A 17,443-nucleotide genomic window follows, 5' to 3' on the forward strand; every position below is an offset into this window, starting at 1 on the left:
ACACCAGACATCACAGTTGTGGAAAAGAAAAAGGTTTGGATCATTGATGTCGCCATCCCAGGTGACAGTTGCATTGACGAAAAACAACAGGAAAAACTCAGCCGCTCTCAGGACCTCAAGATTGAACTTCAAAGACTCTGGCAGAAACCAGTGCAGGTGGTCCCGGTGGTGATGGGCACACTGGGTGCCGTGCCAAAAGATCTCAGCCGGCGTTTGGAAACAATAGACATTGACAAAATCACGATCTGCCAACTGCAAAAGGCCACCCGACTGGGATCTGCACGCATCATTCCGAAAATACATCACACAGTCCTAGACACTTGGGAAGTGTTCGACTTGTGATTTTGTGAAACGAAATCCAGCATGTCTATCTTGTTTGCTGTGTCATAATAAAATATCAATGTTTGCACATTGACCATTCTGATGATGATGATGATGATGATGATAATAATAAACTGTGTTTATTTTTCTGTATAAAAGTCCCTCTCGCTTATGGACCTTCTGCCAGAGTTGGAAGAAAAGTTGGATGACCAGCCTCATTATAATTCCATTCTGATTGTTATTAGGTTCCTTTCATCAGGGTATTTTAATCTAATGATTTTATCTTGCTGCTATAGTCCCCCCCAGCCCACCTTTGAAGTTGACTGAATGGCATTGGTGGTTGTTTGATATTATTACTGTTGTTTAAACCTTTGTTTTAACTTCTGTTTTATCATCTTCTTGTGTTTTAACTATGTATATTGTTAATGTATTTGCGCTGTTACTTTTGTAACATTGTGAGTTGCCCCGAGTCCCCACGGGGAGATGGTGGCGGGGTAGAAATAAAGTATTATTATTATTATTATTATTATTATTATTATTATTATTATTATTATTATTATTATAAAAAGATACACAACCTGCCCATCAGACTCCACAGGTGCCCTATTACCAGAGATTGAAAAAAAGTTACTTCCAGGAAATTTATCCACTGCATGCAGACACTTGGCCCAGCTCAGTCATATAGAATCATAAGAGTTGGAAGAGACCACATGGGCCATCTAGTCCAATCCCAAATCTTCCATGCAGAGGCAAAATCAAAGTATCCCAGACAGTAGGCCAACCAGCCTGTTTAAAAGCCTTCAGCTTCCACCATATCTTTTCTGGACTGTCTCTGAATCACTATTAAAAGCAGAAGTGCCACTCTGCTTTGTGAACCAAGAATTAGGATTATATGGGATCCAAAAATCCACATTTATCAGATTGCAATATCTTCATACATTGCTCCTGTTTCCTGCAGAAAGCAGTCAGCATCTTACTTCGAGTGCTATTAACAAATCCCTTGCCTTTGATCCAAGATATTTCCCTTTTCCTCACCCAGAGCACAGACCCACTGCCTTATTCCATGATCCATTCAGGGAAACAGCCCACAGTTAAGCCAGAGCTATGGCTTCGGGCATGACAAAAAGCCATGATTTATGCATGCCAGAGCTTATATGCCAACAACACACAATGCTACATTTTTGTGGCGCTTTGGCCAATTTCTGGCCATTCCTGGACCATTTTCTATCTGAACCCAGCTTTACTGTTTGTGAGGCTGCATGCAGGCAGAGGGATCTGCTTTCTGCAGCCCTGGATCATCACAACGTGTGAGCAGGATCAGTGCCTGCAAGAATTAGGACTTTAAGAGACCCAAAAGCCTACATTAACAGACTGTGAGCTCTTTACATTGCATATGTTTCTAACAGAAAGGGGTTAGCATCCTATTTGCAGGGAATGAGCACCTCTCAATCTATAGTCCATGCTTATGTGATTACTCCTTTGAAAAGCAGATAAAATTTAAAGCCTTCCATTTTCCTAAACTGTACATATCCAAAGGTACAATCTTTCTCTTATGGGACTTGATAAAACTAAAGACATCAAGAACTTCCCATGAAATCCAATACTTTAATAGAACTTGGCAAAAACATATTTCATGTAACTCTTCTAACACAAACAAAGTGTTTGTCATTTTACAAACTGGAGCAAAACAAATGTCTACTATGTTATCCTTGCCATTTTGCCTGCTTTTTCCTTTGCATTAAACATTAAGCGGCTCGATCACATTTACCAGAGAGTGAATTTATTTTCCATGTCTTATTTCAAGCTGGCTGTTTAATCATGGAACGGAAAAAAGGAAACTTCGCAGCTCTGTTTAAAAACAAGCCGTCACCAACTTCCAAGGCGGATTAAACTCAAGAGTCAAAACCAGAGCAGCCTTCTTTCCACATTTCTTGGTTTGCCTCTGTTATCCAATATTATTTCTGATGCTATTTATCCTTAGCAAGGCTCTCAAGTATCCTGCCCTTTGTAGTAGGCTAGAGAGGGGAAACTGGACCACCTTTTTCATTCCAAGGGCTGGTGGCCCACACCCAAGAGGCTTCTCTTCAAATAAGGCCAAGGAAAAGTTTTCAGGAGAGTCATTCCTCACAGCAAATTGTCTCCTGGCTGTTGAAGGTTTCCTCTCCACTTCGGTCAGATGGCAAGGACTCACTTGGTTCCTCCAGGCCTGTGCTGCCCTTGCTTTTGTTCCCGAGGGAGATTTCGGTCTCCTCCAAACTGTTTTTCTTCCTTGGATAACCAGAGAAAGAACTGCTGTCTGCATGAGAACTGAGGTGTTTGGTTTTGTTATCCTTGTGCTGTGGCACAGAAGAGGGTTTCCTCAAACCTTGGGAGAAACACAGAAACCAATTAAGATCCAGGGAAAGGGTCATAGAATCACAGTTGGAAGAGGCCACCAGGGTCATCTAGTCCAACCTCTAAAATAGATCTATAGATAGATAGGAGTAGGCCAGAGTGGTGAAGGGGGCCAGGAAGACATCATTCCAACATGTCTCCTGTGTCAATATAATAATATATAATACTCATATTCTGCTATAGTAATAATATAATATATTGTATATACACATAATATTGATAATAATATTATAATGTAATACAATATAATAATAATAATACACTATTATAATTGTATATTTATATGACATGTAATATTACTAATAATATTACAATAATAATAATATAATTATAATTATAAAACTTTATTTATATACCGCCCTATCTCTCGGATGGGACTCCAATGGGCGATTTCCAATCATAAAACAACACAAACACTACATAACAAACATAATAACATATTATTAAGCAAAGTAAAAATACAATTATAGAAATAAATAACACTTACATGACCTGATCAAGGGGACGGGAACCATAAACCCAATATATTAAAATGTATCATTTTAAGTTAGAGAAATCTTGTGCAATATATTCAGGCCCAGAAATTGGCGGTATTCCAATGTAGTTACTGAAAAACCGGCCAACACCACCAGGTCTTCAGTTCCTTACGGAAATATAGTGTTATAGTACAAGATAGTAATATATAATGCTTATATTGTGCTATGCTAATAATATAATATATTGTATGTACGTATACATGAGCACCAACCCCCAGACTCGGTCACGACTGGACTTAACGTCAGGGGAAAACCTTTACCTTAACCTTATGTACATCTAACTTGTAAGCTGCCTGAGTCCCCTTCAGGGTCAGTAGAACAGGATATAAATGTTGCTAATAAATAAATAAATAAAATAGGAAGAGTCCCCAAGGGCCATCAAGTCTAAACCTCCCTCCTTCTGTATTCATTCTTCCCTCCTCCACCATCTATCTGTCTATCTATCCTTCCTTCCTTCTTGTATTAAATCACAGAATGCAATAATTCTTCATCACCCAGATTCAAGTTCCTTCAAATTCAAAACTTAGAAATTACCATCAAAGGTACAGTAGAGTCTCATTTATCCAAGCTAAACGGGCCGACAGAAGCTTGGATAAGCAAATATCTTGGATAATAAGGAGGGATTAAGGAAAAGCCTATTAAACATCAAATTAGGTTATGATTTTACAAATTAAGCACCAAAACTTCGAGTTATACAACAAATTTGACAGAAAAAGTAGTTCAATATGCAGTAATGTTATGTTGTAATTACTGTATTTATGAATTTAGCACCAAAATATCACAATATATTGAAAACATTGACTACAAAAATGCGTTGGATAATCCAGAACGTTGCATAAGCGAGTGTTGGATAAGTCAGACTCTACCACCAAAGGTATATTTGCAAATCAGTGGATAGCTGGAAATTCTGGTGACCTCTCATTTCTAAGAGCACAATAATTTGAAGCCAGCATTATGGCAAATAACAGCAACTTGTGCTGCTCAGCAATAGTACTTGGATGCCACTTTTACTGCTATGTCTTCAACTGGTGGTCAGCCGCTTCTCCACTAAAGAGCTCTAGTTCACTTCCATGAGCTACGAAACTACAACTTTCTAGCAGGGAGTTTTAAGGACCACACCAGATTGACAATAACATCTTCCACAACATCAGAGCTGTGCTTATTTGCTCTTCCTCCCATGTGATATATATGCCAACAATGCTCTCCTGCACGGTGCAATGGGCAAACAAGGCAATCCCCACGCAAGGGGATATAAATGGACATTAAATCTAACATTAGAAACAGTAAAAATACCAAAAACAGTTGCAGAACACACGGTAAAAGACTTAACAGGTTAATTTAAAAGTCCCAGTTAAAATGGTGTCAAACTGTGATAAACTATGTAGTGCAGACTATTTCTGTCTCATACCTTCCTGGCCTTTCTGCCGTCTCTTTGCTATGCTTGATCCAGCTTCAGATTTGGGCAACGGCCCCTCTCTTCGGCTCTTCTTGGACAAGGAGAGGCCTTCACTTGCCACGTTGGCTCTTTTGTGCTCTGCGTGGATAAGATGGGGGCACTTAGTATCCAGGCCTCTCTGCCGTCAAGGCTATGAAGCAAGGCTTACCAGGTATGGGCAAACTTGGGCCTTCCCTCCGGGTGTTTTGGACTCCAACTTCCCCCATCCCTAACAGCCTCAGGCCCTTTCCTTTCCCCCCTCAGCCGCTTAAGCGGCTGAGGGGGGAAAGGAAGGGGCCTGAGGCTGTTAGGGATGGGGGGAGTTGGAGTCCAAAACACCTGGAGGGAGGGCCCAAGTTTGCCCATGCCTGGCTTAAACTATAGGAAAGAGGCCTGAGGTTCAAGCTACTGGAGAAGATGGTTTTATGAGTCAAAAGCTCACCCTTTGTCTTGAATTCATTCTTGACTTTCAGATCAGCTTTCATCACCAGGGTGCCAGGAGGAAGCTGGAACACAGACGCCGGAAAAACGGGGAGTATTACAAGCCGAACACTTAGTAATACAGCAGACACTCAGTTAACCCTGGAGATTGGTCGATGCCGGATCAATGTAGCTTCTGGTTGCTTGAGATATACTATTTAAAACCTAATACTCCACCCTGTCCTATGCCATACAATGAACTCTGTCCTGACTTCATAATAATAATAATAATAATAATAATAATAATAATAATAATAATAATAATAATAATAATCTTGTCTGCTGTGTCATACAACGTCGTTGTGTCAATAATAATAATAATAATAATAATAATAATAATAATAATCTTGTCTGCTGTGTCATACAACGTCGTTGTGTCAATAATAATAATAATAATAATAATACTTTTTTATACCCCGCCACCATCTCCCCAACGGGGACTCGGGGCGGCTTACATGAGGCCATGCCCAAAACAATACAATGTAAACAGCATATAAAAGAACAGCACATCACAATACAATAAGCAATACAATAAATAATATCCATTACAAAATAAAACAAGGAGACAATGAAAACAAGGGCAGACCACATGAACATTAAGGTTAAAACTCGGGGTGAGAAAGACATAAAAATAAAAACCACAGCAAACAGGGTCATAAGGGAGTGGGGTATTTTGGAGGATAGATATTAGAGGGAGCAACAGAAAAGAAACTTTATTCTTATACCCCGCCCCATCTCCCCGAAGGGACTCGGGGCGGCTTACATGGGGGCCATCCCCGGACATAACATCACAAAATCAAAATCAAAACAACAAGCAAATCAACCAACAATAAAACATCAACATGGATAAAAACACATCATAAACAGTCATAATATACAAAATAAAATGTTAAAATCAAGGGTTGGATCCAAAGATCTGGGCCATAATAATATTGGAATATAATTATTTAAAGCATATAAAGACAAACGTTTTCCACTGTATTGGAAAAATTGCTTTTACTACAGTAGAGTCTCACTTATCCAACATAAACGGGCCGGCAGAACGTTGGATAAGCAAATATATTGGATAATAAGGAGGCATTAAGGAAAAGCCTATTAAACATCAAATTAGGTTATGATTTTACAAATGAAGCACCAAAACATCATGTTAGACAACAAATTTGGTGGAAAAAGTAGTTCAATATGCAGTAATGTTATGTAGTAATTACTGTATTTATTAATTTAGCCCCAAAATATCACGATATATTGAAAACATTGACTACAAAAATGCGCTGGATAATCCAGAACGTTGGATAAGCGAGTGTTGGATAAGTGAGACTCTACTGTATCTTATAAAATTGATTTCAACTTGTATTTGTTATTAGTGTTGCTGTTATTATATTTATTTACACCCTGCTTTAACTCTCCCAAAGGGGACTCAAAGCGGTTTAACATAATCTACTTCCTCTCTGCTGGAACACCTTCCTAATAATCAACCATTTAGGTAAAGGTTTTCTTCCCCTGACGTTAAGTCCAGTCCTGTCCGACTCTGGGGGTTGGTGCTCATCTCCATGTCTAAGCCGAAGAGCCGGCGTTGTCCGTAGACACCTCCATGGTCATGTGGCCAATGGCATGACTGCATGGAGTGCCGTTACCTTCCCGCTGGAGCAGTACCTATTGATCTACTCACATTTGCATGTTTTCGAGCTGCTAGTTTGGCAGAAGCTGCAGCTAACAGCGGGCGCTCACTCCGCTCCCTGGATTCAAACCTGTGACCTTTCGGTCTGCAAGTTCAGCAGCTCAGTGCTTTAACACACTGTGCCACCAGGGGCCCCAAATCGTTACCATCTTAGTATTGCTCATAATCAACCATTTAACTTTGGAATAAACTTGCAAATATACCGTACCTTTCACAGTAGCCAATGTAATACTGTTTAATAATTTTAACTGGGGGATTTTAAGTATTCCCAGCCCACCTTCTCTTGACCCTTCTTTGGCCTTGGAGGGCTCCTTTTCTTAACCCCCGGCCTCAGAGCCATCTTGGCAGGAAGTTTGCAGGTGAAGTTGAAGCAATCTACAAGGCAAATGGAACAGAGAAATGGCAGTGAGAGGGGCATCGGCCTTTTGGGCATCCCTGTGACCCCACACCATTCTCCAACTACCTTGCAGGCCTTTGGGTAAGGCTCTCCCGCTGAACCGTCTGTGGAATCCAAACATCCTTATTCTCTCCTGGTCCAGGGAAATGAAAGGGGAGACATGAATAGGTCTAACAGGTCTTTGAGGTAAGAGTGTACAGTGTCTCCACTTTCACCTGTGATTTTGGCCCCTTCTACATAGCTGTATAAAATCCACAGTATCTGCTTTGAGCTGGATATTAGTCTACATCAGGGGTCCTCAAACTTTTTAAGCCGAGGGCCGGTCCACAATCCTTCAGACTGTTGAGGGGCCGGATTATCATTTGAAAAAAAATACAAACAAATTCCAATTCACACTGCATATGTCTTATTTGTAGTGCGAGCCCCCAGATGGCGTAGTGGACTAAGTGACTTGAAGGTTGGGTTGCTGACCTGAAAGCTGCCAGGTTCGAATCCCACCTGGGGAGAGTGTGGATGAGCTCCCTCTATCAGCTCCAGCTCCATGCGGGGACATGAGAGAAGCCTCCCACAAGGATGGTAAAAACATCATAACATCCAGGCGTCCCCTGGGCAACGTCCTTGCAGACGGCCAATTCTCTCACTCCAGAAGCAACTCCGGTTGCTCCTGACACGAAAAAATAAAATAAAATTCTAGTGCAAAAACAACAACAAGAACAATGAAAGAACAATACAATATTTAAAAATAAAAACAATTTTAACCAGCATACATTTATCAGGATTTCAATGGGAAGTGTGGTCCTGCTTCTGGCCAATGAGATAGTCAAGTTAATAGTTGTTGTTGTTGTTCTGTGCCTTCAAGTCATTTCAGACTTTGGGTGAGCCTAAGTCTAAAATTTATTTATTATTTATTTACTGCATTTATTTACTATAATAATAATAATAATAAAACTTTATTTATACCCCGCCACCATCTCCCCAACGGGGACTCGGGGCGGCTAACATGGGGCCATGCCCAGAGCAATATAATATAATAAAATATAAAATATAAAAATATACTACATTTGTATCACACCCTTCTCACCCCAAAGGGGACTCAGAGTGGTTTACAAATTATATGTACATACAATATATTATTAGCATAGCACAATATTAGCATTATATGTTACTATATTGAACTATACCACTATACTGTAATATTATTAGTAATATTATATGTAATATAGAATATATAATTCATATTATTATATGGTATTATTATTAGGTTATATTGCATTACATTATAATATTATTATCAACATGATATGTATATACAATATATTATATTATAAAACTGAGGGCGGGGGCCAGGTAAATGACCTTGGAGGGCCGCATCCGGCCCCCGGGCCTTAGTTTGGGGACCCCTGGTCTACATTGCCATATAATCCAGTTCAAAGTAGATAATCTGCATTTTATATGACAGTGCAGATGGGGCCTAAAATAATGCTGTAAATAAATAAATAATCCAGTTCAAATCAGATGTGGACTTTCTGCTTTGATAACCTGGATTATCTAGCAGTGTAGAAGGGACCACAGTCTACACCATATAATCCAATTCAAAGCAGATAATCTGCATTTTATATGGTAGTGTAGAAGGGACCTAAAATAATCCAGAAAATCCAGTGTATTTTCTGCTTTGATAACCTGGATTATCTGGCAGTGTAGAAGGGGCCTTCAAAGCAGACAATCTGGATTTGATATGGCAGTGTAGATGGGGCCTTTCTTAGTTTGTCCTCTGACAAGGCTGTTGAGAGGACAAAATAGGGAAAGGAGAGCCATGTCCACCTTCTTGAGCTCAATGTGATAAATGGTTATAAGTAAGCAAAGCATAAACAAAGGCGGGAGTCTCCCCTAAATTAAGCTGGGATCCTTCTCCCCAACAAAACGATCCCATAGACCTCTTCCTCTTCCTGCCTGAAAAGGGAGGCTTGCAGCAGAGTAAGCAAGGTCCAGGGCACAACTACAGGCCTCCCCTGCCAGTGATGCCCAGCTGTTCCCTTGAAATGACCCAGGAGGGACTGCCTTGTCTCACAACAGGGGTGTCCCCCCAGGTGTCTTCTGTCTGAAAGAGCAGCTGGTTCCTTGCCTGGCTGGGAGCCTTGCTCTATGCCCAGTTTCAGAGGAGAAAACAAAAGGTTCCACGGGGGATTCTCCATGTAAAACCAAACAAACAAGCAAGGACGCCCGTCTCTCCAGCTGCAAAGACTGGTACTGGGATTCCTTGATCACACGTTGAATGAGCCTTTGCACAAGTTCCTCCATGCTCAGAAATTAAATAGAGGCTTTACTTAAACCAGGCATAGGCAAATGTTGTCCCTCCAGGTGTTTTGGACTTCAACTACCACTATTCCTAACAGCCTATTGACGTCCAAAACAACTGGAGGGAGGGCCAAAGTTGGCTCATGTCTGGCCTAAACAGAATTCACTCCTAAGTGGAGACCAGGGTCAAACAACATCCACAGATGTGTGCTTCTTGATGGCAAACTGGCAGGCTCTCTCCTATTGTACCAGGGACTGGCAACCATATTTGTGTCAACTGGCTACAACTACTCACTGAGCCACCACTTTGGGTAGCACTGTTGTATGCTTCTTATCATAAAGGGAAAGAGGGAAGAAGAATAAATGGTATCCAATAATCCCACTTCTCTCCCCAGTCCTCTTTGTCATGGGGAACAGAAAGGTAGCAATAGTTGAAGGGCAAGGAAGACCTTGCAAATCCCTTGACTACACTGAGCAAAAAGTGATAATGGAAAGGATTTGGAAGGAGGTCCCCAAAGCCCTCAATGCTGCTCTGTTGGACCCCAACTTCAAAAACTGCTGGGCCCTGAAATTTCATTTTATGGTGAAAAAATAAATTGCCGCACCAGGTCTGGAGGGACCCAGAAAAGGACTGCACAATTGTTTGGAGAATCCGTCGCTTAGATGCTGTGCAAAACATGTGAGAAAAAGGAAGGACATCATTCTGAGAAAAAGGGCCAATGCTCCTGACCCCTGAATCACACCTGAATGTTCATTTGCTCGGCTTCTTTTGCCATCCTCAGAGCAACCTTGAGATTCTTCTTCCCAGTTTGGCTTTTCGGCTTGTCCTGAAAATGAAAAGGCAGAACAGATCTAGATCTGTGTTTTTAGTTAGTGGGGGTGGTGGATGGGGAATGCTACTGCTGATCCTGGGAGTGTGCGTGGCTTGAAAGAAAGGGTTTGGGGAGGATAGTGCTGGGGATCAGGAATAGCAGGGGGAAGATTTTGCATTCCTTACCAACAAGCCACTTTTGTTTTGTTTTTTTGTTTTTTTTCCGTGTCAGGAGCAACCGGAGTTGCTTCTGGAGTTTGCTTTTGGTAGGAATGGCAAAATCCGATTAACCATGTCAAATAGCAGCTGGCTTAAATATATAACCCCACCATCATTTTGCCCATTTTTTCCTTTCCAGACAAACTCCTTAGATATTTTGATGGGATCTATAATAGATGTTCAGCTTTGAAACTGGCTCAAAGCCATTGGGTCAACAATCTTTCTCAGAGTAGAGAAAAATACAGAAAGAGGAAAATACAGGAATAGCAGGGAAAAAACAGAGATGATGACAAGGTAGAGGAAGAGCCGACAGGAAAGTGGAAAGAATGGGGGAAAACAAAAGCATTTTCAAAAGTGTCTCAGGGGATCCCTCCCAGAAATCTGTTCTGTCTTCAATATGTGCCAGTTGCTCTTTCTTATCTCTGAGAGATCTGTAATCACTTTCCAAAGCCATCATTGGTCTCCCCCTTCGATGCTTCCAAGGTTTCCTGGTCCCCTGATCTCTTCTGCAGTAGATGTTAGCAACTCACACCAGAAGCTAATAATAATAATAATAATAATAATAATAATAATAATAAACTTTATTTATACCCCACCACCATCTCCCCGTGGGGACTCGGGGCGGCTCACAACGTTACAAAAGTAACAGCACAAATACATTAAACAATATACACAGTATAAAACACAAGAAGGTGATAAAACAGAAGTTAAAACAAAGGTTTATATAACAGTAATAATATCAAACAACCACCAATGCAAATCCGTCAACTTCAAATTTGGCGGGGGGGGGGGGGGGACTATAGCAGCAATATAAGATAAAATCATTAGATTAAAATACCCCGATGAAAGGAGCCTAATAACATTCAGAATAGAATTATAATGAAGCTACTCAGGTTGCTCCTGACACGAAAAAAAAGCAACTCCCTAAAAACCCCAGAAGTCCCCTTACCAAGCCATTCCCTTTTTCCATGCTCGATCCAGCAAAATTCCTCAGCATGGAGGCAGAGATCCAGGCCCGGGACACAGTCTTGCCAAAGAAGGTCACGTGGTACTTGGACTGAAAGAGGGGCAGAAATGGAGCGTGTCAGTGGCCTTGGATAGTGAGGCTCATGAGGGGCAGCATAGGGCTCCTGTCAAGGATGGTAAATGTTGGAAGCATCGACATTTGTTTTTTGAGCAAATAGGGCACACTGTGGGGTAGACCTGTTGTCTTGTTTTGACCTCTGTTCCCTAGATCTATGTCACTCAAGGTGCTTTGCTTCCTGCCTGCATGGAGAGGTCCCGTCCACCTTCTTCTTCCCAAAAGCCTTTAGTGCACCTTTATTTTCTTTTGTTTGAGAGGAAGAGAGCACCATGGGGCTTCTCTGTCTCAAGACGACTGACAGACAGGAGAGTCAGTATTAGGGACTCTTCTGCAAAAGTCAGGTAACCTTCCATTTGTCCATCTACTCAAATGTATTGGCTGCAACAATAAAAAGTAAGTTTACCTTTATAAAATCTTACCAGACTCTCCAAAATATTGTCACTCCTATTTCCTACTGTAAGCTCATATATAGCACTGGCCACACTACACTCTGCTCTGCTATAGATGGCAGATGCTCCTACAGTTAGTACTGTTCTGCATAAGATCCTTACACCTAGAATTAAGATGCAGCCAGTGGGAAAAACAGTGGGCTGTTTTGTGGGCCTTGAGAGACTCCCACGAGCCCCCTTTTGCTGTCCAGAGAAAAGAAAAGTGAATATCTTCCAGGGACAGTGATTTGACTTTCATTCATAAACAGGTTGCAGGAACCCTTTGAGCTGCTTAACGTCCAAAAATGTTCAATTTTAATTTTGGCCACTATTTTTTAAAAATTGGCAAATTCACAACCCTGGAGCATTTCAGGGAAAGGCATTTGCCCATGAACCCAGCAGAATTACCCAAGACTTATTTACATGTACAGTTGACCCTTGGTATTCAGATTCTGGATCAACCGTCCTTGGTTTGAAATTTTTTGTTAAGAATTCCAAAAAGGCAAACCTCGATTCTGCCATTTTATATAAGGGATGCCATTTTACTATGCCATTGTATATCAAGGTTTTTGATATTCATGGATGTCCTGGAACCAAACCTCAGCAGATACCAAGAGACCACTGCAGGCAGGCATATAAAAAGGAATGGGTCCCGACAACATGCAAATAAGGGCAGCAAATGTACATAATACTTAACGGGAAGTGAATCTGTTTGAGAAGAAAACAGAAGATACTCTCCAAGGTAAGGGTCCGCCTCTATGACCCCAGGCCACCTGCAAATGCATGGAGAAAGGAGAAGAAGGATATGAATCACAAACATCCAGCTTCTAAAATTCCCTTCCAAAGAACATTGGTATAGAGAAAGCTGGTACATAATAAATTACAAGTAATGCAGTTACCTGCAACTAGTTAGTTGTGTATGTGGGGGGGGGGGGGGGGTAAAGATGTAAAGAAATTACATTCCAACAGCAAGATGAGGAGGAATTAAGTTACTTTTATGGCGTAATGAGTCATGGCTTCTTTGAAGGGCATCTTTAGAGACATTTTGACAATAATTTTTCAAGATTTATGCTTGGGATTTATCCACCTCAAAGTTTTCTTCCTTCTCTAAAGGCAATAAAAAGTAACAGAAAAGCTAAAAAAAAGGACAGGAAGAAATGTAAATTGCTTGCCCAACAATGTAGTAATTAGAGGTACAGTAGAGTCTCACTTATCCAAAATTCGCTTATCCAACATTCTGGATTATCCAACGCATTTTTGTAGTCAATGTTTTCAATACATCGTGATATTTTGGTGCTAAATTCGTAAATACAGTCATTACTACATAGCATTACTGCATATTGAACTACTTTTTCTGTCAAATTTGTTGTATAACATGATGTTTTGGTGCTTAATTTGTAAATCATAACATAATTTGATGTTTAATAGGCTTCTCCTTAATCTCACCTTATTATCCAACATATTCACTTATCCAACGTTCTGCCGGCCCGTTTATGTTGGATAAGTGAGACTCTACTGTAACATGTTATCTTTTAGATATGGTAATGAGTAACAGAAACTAAGAACTTTGTAAAGTAACTTCTCAAGCTCTGGATACATCTTGAAAGGGGACAGGTTTTAAAACACATAGATTTTCCATAAGATACACAGAGCTTGAGCATAAAAATTATAATCGTTTCACTAAGAAATTAAGACCCCTTGCTAAAACGATAGCACAGGAAAACAGGAAACATACAAACAACCTATGTCTCCGAAAAATGAATAAGAAATTATTTTGAAGGCTGACATTGTTAAACTAATAGAAGAATAAGCAAGAAGATTTTGGGCATCGAGAAGAGCATTTCTGGGTGATAAAACATTGCATTCAGAACTTTGAAAGGTTACCCTTTTGGACTACAATCCCTGTTGGTGACTCTCAGGAGGATTCTGAGAGACGCGTTCCAAAAAGATTATTTTCTCCAAACTGTGATTATTATTTTTTTCGTGTCAGGAGTGACTTGAGAAACTGCAAGTCACTTCTGGAGTGAGAGAATTGGCCGTCTGCATGGACGTTGCCCAGGGGATCCCCGGATGTTTTTACTATCCTTGCGGGAGGCTTCTCTCATGTTCCCACATGGAGCTGGAGCTGATAGAGGGAGCTCATCCGCGCTCTCCCCGGGTAGGATTCGAACCTGGCAGCCTTCAGGTCAGCAACGCAACCTTCAAGTCACAAGGCTTTAACCCACTACTCCACTGGGGGATTATATTCAGTGTGACTTGAATATCTGCTTTAATTCCCCTCCCAGCCAACAGCAGGAAAGGAATTCCTCCATGGCAGTCATGGCCTCTAGCGTGGAAGCAGACCTTGTAAACTTGGACCTCCCTACGTTTGGCTTGGCCACTCTCCCTCCGCTGCCACTCCACCACAGCAACCTTTGCATTTATCGGGTGCCAATAATGTACAAGAGCTCCGAACAAAAACACAGCTGTGCCTGAAGTCTGCCCTCAAGACGGAAAGCTTTGCAAACCAAGGCGGTTCCTATCAGGTCAAGCGTGGTCAGGGGCAGTGTGCCTCCAATGGAGGCTCCTCCATATCCCCACAAGGCCTGCTAAACACCCCCTCAGTGATGCTCAGGATATGAAAGAGAGGGGGGTCTTCCTCAGGCCTTCCTGCCCCTTCTTGAAACGGGAGGCCCCATCTTTGGCCAGTTTTCCCTCAGAGGACTGCAGCTGCCGTCCTGGCAAAAGGCGCCGAGAAAGAAAGCTTGGCTCTTTTGGCTGAGCTTCTCAGGGAGGGTCAGCGCTTGGAACGCCTGCACAAAGCCATATTCAGCTGCGGATTGTTGTTTTCCCCTTAAAGTAGAGGTTTATTTGGATTTTTAATCACCAGGAGACACCTGGAGCAAGTCTATTCTGCACAGGAGTGTTCGGGCCTGCTATTTCTTGGCTCGCAAGGCCTGACCCTGATCAGCTTGGCAATGGAAATATCGTCTTTTAGGGCAGCGCTGCTCACATAACTAGGATTTTTCTGCCACCACACGACATGATGATGGCAGCCGTGCAGGTTTTAAAACCACACAGAGGTATTTTGGCACTTGAAAGCAACGTCCCATTTGTGTCAATAAGACTTGTATCCGTGGAAGTGTGCCTAAAATAAGGGCAGAGGTGAATAATGTTTACATGAGGAAGGCTTTTTCCTTCTTCTTCATACCATGCGTATCCATATTGCTTGGCCCATACGAGTGACCCTGGAACATAAGCCGCATAGACTATCTCGCCTTCTGTTCCCGACCAGGACTCCTCAGAAATGCTGCAGCTGTTGTACTGGAGATCTGCCACAGACAACAGATACTTCACTCAAACTCCACATAGTTGAAACAAATGTATCTTTTTTCCCTCCTGATTTAGTTTACTCCCATTTCACCAAAGTTTGGAAACAACTTGTTACAGAAACCAAATTACTTAGGACTATGCAACCATGTTGGCCAGATCTCAGAATGTAAGCAAACCACCTCTGATTTGGACTGCCCAGTTTCAGAGCAGAAAGGCACACATCATCATCATCACCATCACTAAGATCATGTTTTCCTCTTTTAAAGAATACTCAAAAGTGGCTAACTATGTTAAAAACTATATGATTTAAAACCTGTAACATACAGGCATTACACAAAGAAATGTAGAAACAAAGCAACTTAGAAAAGAATGCATTCAGAAACATGTTTCTTTCTACTGTAATAATTCTGAATATGGATCTGCCACATAGACTGCTCCATCCCAAACGTTCAGGCTTGGTAACATGTTGGAGAACAAGAGCAGGCAAACTGGAAGTTTGTTTATGTTATTTGGAAGTGCTGAAGACTGTCAAACAGAACTAGGTGCAAAAAGGATATTCTACTTTTGGAAGCCTTCCCTGAAGAAGAACACTAGGTAGATAGTTACCTGTGATGTGCAGTGTTATGTCCTAAAGGAGTGGATATTACTGAGGCTTTTAACCTGAATGTCTAATTTGTGTTCTGTGTTAATTGTTTTATGGGTTTTATGGGTGTTGGGGTTTTATAATGTTGTAAGCTAGTAATTTTATGCATCTTGTGGTTTGTGATTGTGTTTTTATGTTTTGTAAGTGCTTTCTGATTTTATATGCTGTACACCACTTTGAGTCCCATTCTGGGAGAAAAACGGGATAGAAACAAGCAAATAAATAAATAAATAAACTGCTCAGAAAGTGAATTTGTGGGGAAAGGTCCCACTTCTGAGCAGACAGGGGCCTTTTCTTTCAGAAACAGAACAAGAGTTCATACTCAGTTCCAGTCCTGTTTCCCTCCAGGCTTCTTTGCCTGATTTAGAAGGGATGGGACACATTCTAGTTTTATATGACAGTTGTAACATGGCTGGATCACTTACCCAGGTTCTGGCTACAGGACCAGTCCTCCGGCAGAACCGAGGGGTCAGTCTTGCTGCTGAGTCGCCTCCACTTGTGGCAGTTTGGGTCGGAGCACTGGATCCACGCAATGCACCAACCTAAAAGACAGGTTGCCATGAGCTCCAACAACCTGCTTGGAATGGCACCCATGTGGGTGGCACCCATGCATCAATGGCAACATGAATTATTTTGCCTGTGCTACACAAATATAGATATTTGGAGTTTTCTTTACAAGCTTTTAATGTATTCATGTTTTCCTTCTTAAGTTACACTTTGCTTGAATTTTCTCTCTTTTTTTGTAAACAGCTCTGTTGAAAGGTGGGCTAAAATTATTATTATTATTTTTTATTTCTCTCTTTATCTGTTGTTATTCTGCACCTTCAAGTCATTTCTGATTTATGATGGGTCTAAGGCAGGCACAGGCAAATCTTGGCCCTCCTCCAGGTATTTTAGACTTCAACTTCCACATAGAATCATAGAATAGTAGAGTTGGAAGAGACCTCATGGGCCATCCAGTCCAACCCCCTGCCAAGAAGCAGGAAATCGCATTCAAAGAACAATTGAAGTCCAAAGCACCCGGAGGGCCAGAGTTTGCCCGTGCCTGCTCTAAGACTAAACTATGGCAGGGTTTTCATGGCAAGATTTCTTCAGAGGTGGTTGGCCAGCCTTCCTCTGAGGGTGAGAGAACAGGGCTTGCCTAAGTTCACTCAGTATATTTCTCTGGCTTGAATGGGGATTCAAACCCTATTCTCGCAGTCCTACACTCAAAACTCTGTACCATGTTGGTTTTTGGAATTACTCATGATGGGTCCCCAAAAAGGGCCACCAAATGTAGCTGTCCTCCCATTCTCCTATTCTGAAGTGAGGGTCCTCTGTTTGAGCAGAAATGGCTTACAGGACTTTTTAAAGCAGGCTCCCTCTCTAGTTGTTGCTTGGCACAGAATTCAAGGACTGTGAAAGACCAAG

At 41.4% G+C, this 17,443-nt stretch overlaps 1 protein-coding gene across 1 annotated transcript in view; it reads right to left on the bottom strand.

Moving 5' to 3' along the window:
* Positions 1 to 1,906: 1,906 nt before the first annotated feature.
* zcwpw1 (zinc finger CW-type and PWWP domain containing 1) overlaps positions 1,907 to 17,443 on the bottom strand; it is a 35,952-nt gene continuing 20,415 nt past the window's right edge. The window contains 11 exon segments of the mRNA XM_062957454.1: positions 1,907 to 2,456; positions 2,458 to 2,686; positions 4,660 to 4,785; positions 5,129 to 5,192; positions 7,122 to 7,219; positions 7,308 to 7,374; positions 10,280 to 10,363; positions 11,516 to 11,623; positions 12,776 to 12,851; positions 15,269 to 15,389; positions 16,459 to 16,575. Coding sequence (XP_062813524.1) covers positions 2,267 to 2,456; positions 2,458 to 2,686; positions 4,660 to 4,785; positions 5,129 to 5,192; positions 7,122 to 7,219; positions 7,308 to 7,374; positions 10,280 to 10,363; positions 11,516 to 11,623; positions 12,776 to 12,851; positions 15,269 to 15,389; positions 16,459 to 16,575 — 1,280 coding nt within the window. The 3' untranslated portion in view covers positions 1,907 to 2,266.

The sequence above is a fragment of the Anolis carolinensis genome, chromosome 6 (genome assembly GCF_035594765.1).
Source record: "Anolis carolinensis isolate JA03-04 chromosome 6, rAnoCar3.1.pri, whole genome shotgun sequence".
In the NCBI taxonomy this organism is placed as follows: Eukaryota; Metazoa; Chordata; class Lepidosauria; order Squamata; family Dactyloidae; genus Anolis; species Anolis carolinensis.